This window comes from Mytilus trossulus, chromosome 1, assembly GCF_036588685.1.
Source record: "Mytilus trossulus isolate FHL-02 chromosome 1, PNRI_Mtr1.1.1.hap1, whole genome shotgun sequence".
NCBI lineage: Eukaryota > Metazoa > Mollusca > Bivalvia > Mytilida > Mytilidae > Mytilus > Mytilus trossulus.
In genome coordinates, this window is record NC_086373.1 from 77,414,698 (window position 1) to 77,427,678 (window position 12,981).

Sequence of the window (12,981 nt, forward strand, 5' to 3'; positions counted from 1 at the left end):
AATATATTTTATTTCATTCATACCCGATAGCGCAGTTGAACATTGAAAAAAGACCTGCTTAACAATTAAAACGAACTCCTACAGTATCAGACGTTTGGTTTCAATTACTTTAAGGATTCCTGAAGTTCCTCCAGTCAAATTCTTTCATTATTTTTATTGATCAGTAATTTTTGTCAAATGGTATCATTTTGTCACGTCAGCAGTGAATGGCCTGCTATAATTGTTGATGATTTCCATGCTAACAGTGTTTCCGAAGATATAGAAGGAAAAAAATTTATTTGAATGATCAATCAGGCATATATAAAATCCAATACAAAGGAGACAGATTGTCACAGCAATGAATACAATCCACGATAGTATAACTAATATTAACTTTAATAATGTATATGAGGATGCATCAAATTATAACAACTTTATTAATCTGACCAATAATTTCACCAAGAATGAAGAGAAAACTAATTTTACTTTTAAGGAATTACACACAGAAATTAATACTTCAATGGACAATTCTACTATGGACAATTCGTCGTATTGGGATTACGAGTATAACTACGATTATGATGCAGCCATCGCGCACCTGCCTCTAAATGAGTTAATACCAGTGACAATATTCTACTCTATTACTCTTTTATCCGGACTTGTTGGAAATATTTTAGTTATCATATCTGTTGCACGTTTCAAGAAAATGCAAAACACAACCAATACATTTCTTTTGAGTCTTTCCACTGCAGATCTCTTACTAATTGTTATATGTGTGCCTGTTAAGGTAAGACTACTCAATTATCTGTGTAAATAAGTTTAAGTCTTAGACGGCCATTTTGATCATAAAAAGATTAAGTATTCTTCAGATATTATCTTGCTGTAAATGCAGAACTTTAAAGATTTTTAGCTTGCAGTCAATACGGCACTGTTAATTCTCATTCCCAGATAATTCAGTATGTTGTTGTTGTTAAGTAAAGGTTAATAACATTTACAGAACAGTCTGGAAATAGACGGAACTATAAATGACTACAAGTTAATTTATTAACAAATCTGAATTTACTCCAGTAGATGAGTCTGAAAATTGGTTTAGAGACTGCTCATTACTTAATAATGTTTTGTTTCATCATTTAAAAGATGTTTAGTTCAAAATCATAGTAAATGTTGAGAGTAGGTTTACTAGTGGTACCGTTCACTCTATTTGTATACTATATTTTATATATTCAAGATATGCAAAATGGCATATATGATTATCTTCTGTAGTAAGGCTAAAAGTTTTCCATACGCTTGAAGTTATGATCTATTAAATAAATACAGTTTTAGCTTTTAAAGTTATGGCTGAGTAGGTTAAATAGTTGAATGAGGGCACTTCATACCCCTATATCTCTACAATTTTATGAATACATCAATTATTTGTGCATAAATATGCATGAACTATTTCCATTGTACGTTAAACACATATGAATCTGTCCATTATCATGTTAAAACTCTTTTGGAAACTTCTCTAAATAATTCAATGTACAAAAATCTTGCAATCAATGTATATTTGAAACCAGGAAGGCTTGGAACCTATTACTTAACCTAGAATATTTATAGCCAAATACCATGTTTTGTTTTTGTCTTTAGCTTTCTTACTTTGGGAATAAAATCAATAACTTATTTACGGTCTAAAACACGATTAATAAATTTCGTACCCAAATTCATTATGAGCAAAATAATTGAAAGCTTAATGCAGAAATCTCTTTAAAAACATAATAAATGCGAATATTACTAAATAAATATTATCTCGCAACGCTGTTTAAAACTACAATCGTAATTACAAGAACATTTTTCTTATAGAACCAAGCCAATTATCCAAAATGGACACTTTCAAGGTTTTTTCTCGTATATAAGTTAAAAAAGATTTGACTGATTAAATGATGGTTTACAATTTTAAAACAGTAACCAAATATATACTTAGCCTCGTCCACTCTGTGTTTTTGTAAGATGTATTTCTATTTGTATTCTTCTGGGAGGTCAAGCCTTGTTCAACTGCTTTTTGTAGTTGTTCTTTTTTGTACTTTTACACCGCTGTCCCAGGTTACGGGGCGTTTGGGATCCCACTAACATGTTAAACCTCGCCACATTCTGTATGTATGTGTCTGTCCCAAATCAGGAGCCTGTAATTCAGTGGGTTTGTTACAGATTTGTTCGTCGTTCATTTTTTATACATAAATTAGTCCGTTAGTTGTTTCGTTTGAATTGTTCAATTTGTAATCTCGGGGCCTTTTATAGCTGACTATGCGCTACGGGCTTTGCTTATTGTTGAAGGCGGACCGGTGACCTATGGTTGTTAACTTATGTGTCATAATTTGGTCTCTTGTAGATAATTGTCTCATTGGCAATCCTACAACATCTTCTTTTGTATACTTTATTACTTCTCGAAAAACAAATAAAAACATTTAGCAAAAGCTCATCAAAAATGCAAGTCGTATAATTTAAAACGTCAGACATGCAATTCGAATACTATTTAATGCCGCTAGACTAAATACAGTCATAATACTAAATGTGCCTTTTCTTAAATGGCATTAAAGTAATTCTTTTCTGATTAAGGCATTCAAAATTTGGTCTGTAAACTAAATTATGCATTAACATGTTGTAGTCTTATTTCAATAACTTGACAATTGTAAAATTTTCTACATAAGAAAATGCCTGTACCAAGTTCGGAATAGGACAGCTGTTTTTAATTGCCATTTGACTTTTTTCCCGGAGATCAGTATATTTGTGATTTAACTTTATTAACCTTTAAATGTTCAATTGTGTTAAAAGTCATACATGTTTTTGTTTACATGAATCGGAAAAATAACTGAACTTTTTGCTTAAGTGAATTTTAATCAAGATGTCTTCCTCCGTCTTTGATTTGAAAATAGCAGATAACAAGCGCTCTAGATCTTTGATTAAATGTGCAAATTTCGAGAGTAGTACGAAATTCATATTTTAGACTTTTCATGTTGATATAGAAAATTATTGGATTTATCATATTTACGGCTGTATTTTACAAAACAAACCCAGAATATTGTTGTCATTTTTTTTTTAAATATCACACTAAAAGGAAAATAACCCAGATTGACGGCGAGATAACTCAAATCAAGTAATTTTTATAATGGAATGTGTTGTGAAATTACCTATTTTTATGTAGCAAGAAAATGATTCTGGAGACCACATGTTTTACTTTTTATTATCGTAAAACATTTTATTATTTTTTTCCGCTATATAGATGACGTTCTTTCGCTAAATAATTCCAAATTTTGTGACTATGTTGAACGATATATCCCATCGAAATAGAGATAAAGGATACTACAAAAACAGTTAATTCGGCCTCATATTTTGACTTACATCTATAAATTGACAATAGGGGTCGGCTGAAAAGAAAACTTTACGACAAAAGAGATGATTTCAGCTGTGAACTTTCCATTTCTAAGAAGCAACATTCCAGCAGCACCTACATACGGGGTATATATCTCCCAATCGATACAATATTCCTGTGCTTGCAATTCCTATCAATATTTTCTTGATAGAAGGTTGCTGCTCACAAGGAAGCCATTAAACCAAGAGTTCCAAATTGTGAAGTTGAAATCATCCTTTCGTAAATTTTACGGACGCAATCACGAATCGGATTTGGTTGACCGGTATGGAATAACCGTTATGGAATAACCGTTTCACAAATGATATCGGATATGTTCCTTACGTTGTTACTACAATTGCTACCCTTTCATGAATGTGACCTTACGAATTAGAATATTTACCGAATTTGTTATAACATAAGAAACACGACGGGTGCCACACGTGGAGCAGGATCTGCTAACCCATCCGGAGCGCCTAAGATCACCCCTAGTTTTTGGTGCGGTTCGTGTTGTTTATTCTTTAATTTTCTATTTTGTGCCATGTGTACTATTGTTTGTCTGTTTGTCTTTTTCATTTCTAGCCAGGCGTTGTCAGTTTATTTTCGATTTATGAGTTTGACTGTCCCTCTGGTATCTTTCGTCCCTCTTTTATTTGAGATATCTTCCAATATTTCTTCTAAGCATTCTATGGTCTAGTTTTCTTTTTATCTTGTTGAGTATAGTTATTAAGTAAATAATGAGAACTTATCTATATCTAATGATATTTGAGAGAGCTCGAGGATACAAAAATATCATGTTGCCTAAGATGACTTTTAAAATGTATATTTCATGAAAAAGCTCCAAATTATTTCCCTTTGGTGCAAATAGTTATCAAAGGTACCAGGATTATGATGTAGTACACCAAACGCGCAAAATGCCTTTTTTGTAATAAAATGGAAATATTTTTCTTTAACTTAAAAGGAAATATTTTTCCTTAACTCATCGGTGACCTATATTTTTTTTATTATTTTTCTCAAATGAGATGAACTTAAACCTAAACTACTCTAAAATTTAAGCGATTTCTGTTTTTTTTTATTTCGATATTTCCTCAATTTCTCCTAATATTTCAACGACAAAAAAGTACCTTAGCAAAAATGCATGCCTCTTGCGAAGGCAGATCGTGAGTTTAAATGAACTGTGACCCCATTATTTTATTTTATTTTCTATTAAGTATATGATAAAGTTCATTTAGAATTATTTGTTTTGAAAAATCCTCTATTTAAAAAAAATGGATGTATACCCTCAAACCCCCTTAACCACAAGAACAAGAGATATCAAATGTGTCTTCGTACATTTTCTTAAAAGTTATTTTGAAAAATAAAAAAGTGCACCAGATCTAATTTTACTCCTTATCAACCGTGTTTTCTTTGCCAAAACTACGAATATATCGATATTAAGCTTCATCGCACTATCATAACTATCTCTGAATGCATTTTTGTGATATATCTTTTCAATCATAAAAAATCGTAAACAAAAGAATGTACGGAAACAAATTAACTTTGGGAATAACTTGAATTACTAGTTCTATTTATTCCGGAATTAAGATAATTTGATATCAAAATCTACGCTGTCCAGACATAATCCAATTTCATAATCTCAAGTTAAATGTCATACGTCGTTAAACGTTAAAACTTCTTAATGGAATGCGGTTTTTGTGTCAAATCGCACTGTTTATGTTGTTATGAGCCATGATAGATCCATGATAAGCTTGGTGTGTCTAATGAGAAAAAAGAAAACAAAAATTGTTTTTCTAAGAAAATGATAATAAAATCTAGTGATATGTTGAATAATATAGAACGTGTGGTACATTTTGGTATTTTATGTGTAACCAAAGATCATGATTAACATTAATTTAAAACTTTCTGTTCCAGAACCCAAAATGGAGACCTCTATTTTCGAAGCCAACACTCTCATCGACTTAGGCAACATAGTACTTCCCTAACTCAAACGCTTACGCCTATGTTCAATACAAGGTGGTCAATCTCGTCAAATTCCCCGCACATATATCTCTCATAACACATACAAGTACCCTAGCATTATCTAATTTAACAAACATTCATTTTAATAAAATGGCAAATTCTCAAACGCTACAAACTAATGGATAACAACTGTTTTGTTCCTAACATGGTACAGGCATTTTCTTATGTAGAAGTTGGTTACTAAGTTTGGCTCCTGACATAACTGGAAAGTTGATTCAAATTAAAAATTGACATTGCCTTCTCTTGGACCCAAGCCCGGAACCTCTGTGCTCATAGTCAGCGCTCTTACAAAAAAATACTTTCTTAACTCTTACGGTTACGACTGGTATCTTCTTTTTTCGTCATACCTTTTTTTATAAAGGATGAGGGAAATGTTTCGAAATGACTTTTTTTTTTTTTTTTATACTATGTATGTCATCTCTATATCTAAACCCAATTAACTGACTTTTCACTCATGTGTTAATAACAAATATGGGTTAAAAAATCGATGTCAGTACTACGGAAATTTTGTATCAGTTAAATAACTTGAAGGGATCATTTAATATAGAAAGATATTTTTTAAGATATTTTTCGAGGTTGCTGAAATACATTTTACCGTCATCGTTATAAAAAAACATCCCGACTTATGACCCTTTGTACGAATAAACTATGTGAGAGGTCAAAATATATATCTTGGGACAACAGTATGATTAAATCAAATTGTGAACTACCTACTTTCAGATATATTTTTTTACAAAAATTACAAAACATAAAATTGAAAATGGAAATGGGGAATTTGTCAAAGAGACAACAACCCAACCATAGAAAAAACAACAGCAGAAGGTCACCAACAGGTCTTCAATGTAGCGAGAAATTCCCGCACCCGGAGGCGTCCTTCAGCTGGCCCTATAAACAAATATATATTAGTTCAGTGATAATGAACGCCACACTAATTTCCAAATGGTACACAAGAATCTAAAATTTGATAATATGATCTAAATTTTGTCCCATTTAATAAAATTTGAATAAAGTATTTTCAATGTGGAAATTCTACCCATACCTTTTTTGGCAAAGCACATACCATGATTTGCTCAGAATGTTTATAATGTCTTTCATTGATTCCGTTAGATGTCTACTGTTTGATATGTTTTAATCAGAATTCATTAACTTCAAGTATTCTTTTTTTCCGTATCGACCTAGGAGGTAAAACCTTTTCCAACTGATTTTAACTTTTTGTTCTTATGTTGTGCTGTTAATTGAGTTTATTTACAACCATTTGGTCAATGCCACTGCTGGTGGAGTTTTAATTTACCAAGGGTATCACCAGTCCAGTAGTCAGCACTTCTGGGTTGACAAGAATTATCATTGATATGGTCATTATTATAAATTAACTGTTTACTAAAATTTGAATTATTGAAATTCTAAGGTTTTTCTAATTCAAGAATATATAACCTTTTAGGAATATTTTGTTTACAAATGCTTTTCAACATCGTATTTATTTGGCCTTATAACATTTTTTGATTTTAGCGTCAATGATGAGCCTTTTGTAGACCAATCGCGCGTCCTTCGCAAGTACTAAATTTCAATCCTGGTATCTATGATGAATTCATTTAAACCGCTGTCCCGGGTTATGGAAGGACTAACAGTCTAAAAATGTGTAATCCTCTCAATTCAGGAGACTGTTATTCACTGGTTTGGTTGTCGTTTGTTGTTGTTGCAATATTGTTTTAAAATCATACATCAACAAAATGTTTCTCATAAATTTTGTTTTCACACTTTGTCATATTGGCGCCTTTTATAACTCCCTTTACGGAATAATTTTTCTCATTATTCAAAGTGGTATAGTGGCTCAAAACTGCTTACCTCCATGTACTTTGTTTTGGGACTAATGATCGTCTCATTGGCATACACACCCCATTTCTAGGTTTTGTATTGCCACTTCCATAGTCATCGGAGATCAACTTTGTGTACTAATGGTTTTGCTATCCTTCTTTTCATTGTTTCACAATTAATCCGAAGAGTGTTTATATTTTCGCCTATTTAGCATGCGATTAAATTTTACTTAATTTATAGGTACAGTGAGATGTTTACACAAGCTTCCGTATTACCCAACTGTGATTTTATTAAAATTTAAGTGGTATAGCAATTTTCGCAGTATCATTATCAATTTTTAATGTCATTATATAAAATGAAGGGTTTGTTAATAACGCAAAAAAAAATAATTATTTTCACCAATGACAGTCGCGACGGATACTCTATTTATCTTTCCATTGCATTTGGAACTAATGAAAAATTACAATAACAAAAAAACAAGCATTTTAAAAAACACGATACCCTAATCTGCAATAAACAATAAGAATATTTACAATAGGTATCTATGATGAGTTTATTTGTTTTAGAACATGTAAGAAATCGGGAAAACGGAGACACAGAACTATAAAATTCAAAAAAAAAATGAATTTTTCAATTAATAAACTAAAAAACATTAATGCAGTATATCGGTATATAAGAAGAAATATAGTTCATTAATATAGGAACTAAATGCACTTTCAACATATTTATATCTAACTCGTGCTTTTCAGAGTAAAACAATAATAAAAACAAATTAAGCGAACTTTACATCTTTCGTAAATACGTCACTTATTTTCAACTACTCAGAGTGTTTGTGTTATTATCCTGTAGATATGATAATGTATTCCTTTAATTGGTTGAAGTTTGTTTTTGTCAGGTTTACTGAATTTTCCACTCTTGGAATTTACCTCCGAGTTCGGAATATTTGCTAATACTTTTTATTATATGTAGTCAACACGCTACATGAAAATCGTCTCATCATGGAATATTGTGACACAGTGAATTGCATAAGGCGGTGAGAAAATCTTAACATGGTATTACTTGATCTATTTCACTTGACTGGGCTGGGTTTAACTAGTTCGCTTATCTAAGACCAGACCATCTATAGACAGGTGTATAGGAATAAACTCATCAATGGTTGACGTTTTCAGTTATTCGTCTATTATCATACACTCCGTGCATTTGTATATATGTTTGGAACACTGTTTCGTGATTAGAAATCATTTATAATTATAGCGGCCTTCATCCTTACCACACACATCTTCAAATATACTGTCCTTATGCAAATTATAACGTAAGCTCCGCCTGATCAGTTGAAATAAGTTTAATGTAAAACTGAGCCCAAATCATGACATTCAGATAGTTATAAAATCGAAGATATCCATAGTATTAATTATTTCTGTATGATGAAAACAGTGGTTTGTTTTGTTCAGAAGTGTAATTTTGTATTCATAATTACTTGTCAATCATTCAAAAAAGAAAAGACGAAATTTGTACCTCTTGTAGCAACAACCGTTCTTCCAAACGTTCAAAATAACAGCGATCAAGCAAAAGAGGAAAGGTAGATTTAACTAGCTTTTTGATTCACTGAAATGTTCAAAATATTTAAGTTGATGGATAACATTAATTTATAATATATACTCAAAAGCTTTTGAAACTGATCTTTAACATAACATCGATATTTTGTTCAACTTTGTCAGTTATTGATAGTTCGGATATATTATTCCAAAATGTATATGTATCATCCTTAATTAGAATGAATTGTTTTGTTTCTAAAAGTTAGAACATATAAAGCTATACTTTTAAGATTTTTGTATTGTTTTAGAATATACTTTTAATAAATGGTTTGGATCAATATTCAAGAAATTACTAATTCTATTTATTGCAATTTAAAACAATATTATTTCTTTTTTTAAGTAACATATCCTGAAATACGTGAGAAAGACGATGGAACCTTGAAGCATATATATGTCCGTGAAGCTAACAAAAATTTGAGACCTGGCATTTAAAGCATAAAGCGAACTGTTTGGTCAAATGAACAAAAACAAAAAATAATAAAAAATTAACAATGATATGCTTTAAAGTTTTGTCTCCATACTACAACGTTTATACACATTTAAAATTCATTAATATAAAACGCGAAATTACAAAACGATGTTTCGCTTTTTGCGGTCGGTTTGGTTGTGTGTTGCCAAAATGAGCTTAAGACACTCGCTAGTGTATAACTGAATTAGTTTGCATATTAACTTCGATTCGACCTTTGGGGACGGGGAATCACTCATAAGCAATGCACGTTTTGTTATTAAAAGAAAAATAATGCCAGCATCAAATTGTGGAGTAATGCAGATATCAGGAAGGATCCTTTCGTTGACTCATCTTTCCTACAAATAATATTCTAGGACATATAAAACTATTTGCATGTCTTACATGAAAGAAAGGGAACTAGACAAATCTTTATTATACGATCAGGCGTGCTTATCTATTTATTGATAACAGGTCAACTGTTCATTGAACTTCTTTATTAAGAGATTATTTCGATTGTTAATTAGATAGTCTAGTCTAAAATACACACGAGTCTATGCATTGTTAATTGTTTTGACGGGACCCTTTGTAATTTGGATAGACGCTTAAGTATGCAATGAATAAACTATGAGAGCTGTAGTGGATCGGTGAACATGAATTTGACAGCTAAAGCCGCTTTAATGGTCAAACAGTATTACACACACAGTCGCATAGAAAAAAAGCAATATACTAATTAGAACATAAGTCCTTGTGGTGATAAACTGCCTGCCGACAGAAGTCATAAAGCTAAATGTCATTTCAAAAATGAATGTATTCTTGGCGACTATAATTGAAAACATTTATTCCCAGACGAAAAAAATATCTAGCAATATCTTTCTACGGGTTTTCAATTAAAATTATGTATCTAGCAGTCAGTGATGACGTAATGTTACATCTATTGACAGCATAACATTATTTATAAAATTAGAAAAATGTCCATTGTCGCCATTTTGAGTTATAAAAAATATTAACTGAAGCATCATTAGTGCACTAGTAGCACATCATGTTGTACTGCCAGTATGAAACTGAATGTCCTCAAGCGGTTGTTTCCGAGACGCACATTTACATATTCTGTTAAGTAAGTCAAATTAAATGTCATGTCTATTATTCTCTTTAGAATCGCGTTTCTTTTCATGAGTCCTTGATAAATTGTTGATATGTACATGAAAGCTATCGAATCAAATGTTCCATATTGAAGTTAAAATCACCACGTCGAAAGTTGAATAGACACTATCGTCTGGTTTGGTTAACGGTTATGGACTATCTGTGTCACAAATGACCACGGATATGTTCTACTTGTAACTTTTTTTCAGTCCACTTTCTGCTATTGTACCACACTAAACGTATCATTGAATATTAACCGACATAGAACAGATGTTGTTTTTGGTGATTAAGATTACAACACAATGATGACTGCTGTATTTTTGACAGATTTACTTATAATGTCTGTTTGTTTTGTTCATGCATCGTTGTCAATATAATGAAATTTAGTGCGACTGTCATACAAGAGAGATGTTTAGCTAGCTATAAAACAAGGGTCAATCCTCCATTTTCTACATGAGAAAATGCCTGTACCAAGTAAGGAATATGACAGTTGTTATCCATTCGTTCGATGTGTTTAAGCTTTTGATTTTGCCTTTTGATAAAGGATTTTCCCTGTTGAATTCTCCTCGGAGTTCAGTATTTTTGTAACTTTAATTTTTACTAAAAGTTAAAGGAACGTTAATATGTGAATACAAAAAGGTAGGGTTAATTTAATTTGAATTTGAATATTAATTAGTCCATATCATATACTTTAACTATTTTTTTTTACATAAATCATTAGATAAAGATAACAGTTGTTTAACGGTGTTCGATATTTCGAAATAAATCCGGGTGACAATCCAAAACCGAGGGATACACATCGAGTATAAGAAGAAAACAATGAAATACCGGAAACACTGAACTGCCACCAAAAGCGGCCAACATACATAACAACGGACTATTTGATAACAAAAGCCATATTCCTTACTTGGTACAAAAGACAAAGACACAATGGTTGGTTGAACCTGGATGTATGGCTATCTTAACCTCCCGCTTATATTGCAATGTTAATGATCTTATTTCTTATCAGAGTATAACACAGAAAATTTGAACTCGAAATTGGATTTTTCTATAGCCTTGGTTTCAAATGTTCAAGTTTGAACGTTCCTGGTGAAGTAAGATACAAAGAAAATTTGTAGACGCATGAAACCATTGAGTGTTATTCTTATAACCATGATTTTGTAAATTTTACATCACAGGACATTTGGATCTATTAATTGCCATATGAAAAGACTCAACGGATATGAATCTATGAAATAGAAGTGACGAGAGTGTAAACTTGTTTTATTGAAATTTGCGTGTATAGCTTCATGCTACATTTCATCAAAATAATGATTTTTTTGGTTTAAAAATGACTCATTTTATACTCACGTTATCGTGACAAAATTGCAGCTTTATAGTATAATATATGAACATTACAAAAATCTGTGGTATTAATTTGTCAAATTATGTCTCATGAGGTATTAACCGATACCCATGCAGTGTAACTTGCTACAATCTTTGTGAATTAAATCGATAAAGCACTTCACAGCTTTACATAATGTATTAATAGAAAGTATAAGGACGTGTCTATACAAGGGTGTCAATCATTGTTATGCTGTGTCTATATCTCCATCTGTGATTTTCATCTCTGTCGTTTTGTCGACGGACATTTGATTAGGTTGCAGGAAACCGCACATAAGGATATAACAAGCACTCACAAGAACTCATTAGAATGTGTCTGATCCATGCCAAGTCTCAATTGCCTTAACCATATCGTGGGTTTCCGTTTTGAATGATTTCACATTCTGTTATGCTTGGATTTTTTTTTATTTACTATATGGTTTTAATTTTGCTCCTCATTGAGGGCCGAATAATGATTTCTAGTTGTTAACATTGTGGTATTTTGGTTTCTAATGTTATCTTATCATCAATATGTTAACAGGCTATTGATGACTTGTTGCATTCATCCAGCAAACCCTCTTTAAGAAAGTTACCCAAATGTCTGTCCCCTTAATTCTTGTTCCTATACTTTGCAATACAACGTAAAGTGTTACCAAATCATAATTATTCAATAGTTTCCGACTTTCACTTTTCAATTAAAATCTAGTCAATATGGTCAAAATCGTTTATTGTGCACAACCTGTTTTCTTAAATACTGTCTACTGAAAACTCTGCATATCTGTCGTTTTGACTGATACTTTAGAAAAAAACAAAACATTCGTTTCATAAAATTGTAAACCAGTCGTATTGCAGGATTTTAAATGATTTATATTTTAATGTGAACATTAAACTTTGACATCCATTAAGGTAAAACTTTAACTTGTATCCTTCCGGTATTGTTGTGAATCTTTTATATTGATGAATTCTCTGACAACGTCAGAATGATGAGGTTATTTAATTAAAACTATGATATGCCATAATGCAAAATATATCAACTGCATATAGTTACTACTTTCCTGATTCGTTGGTATTAGCATTTAAATAGATGCCTCGATTCGTTTGTATATTCACAGATTCCAGAACAGATAACTGTAACGGAATTCCCTTTAAAAATTCCCTTTATTTAATCTTAAAAATGTTGTGAACGATACTATATACTACTCCGAAACGAAATGATAATGCGGTTTTGATAAAATCATGAAAAA

The 12,981-nt window shown here is 31.5% G+C and overlaps 1 protein-coding gene across 1 annotated transcript in view; it reads left to right on the forward strand.

Annotated features, from left to right (window-relative positions):
• Nucleotides 1-337: 337 nt before the first annotated feature.
• The window catches only part of LOC134695049 (allatostatin-A receptor-like), a 34,498-nt gene continuing 21,854 nt past the window's right edge, over nucleotides 338-12,981 (forward strand). The window contains exon 1 of the mRNA XM_063556264.1: nucleotides 338-766. Coding sequence (XP_063412334.1) covers nucleotides 338-766 — 429 coding nt within the window. The remainder of the gene's footprint in view (nucleotides 767-12,981) is intronic.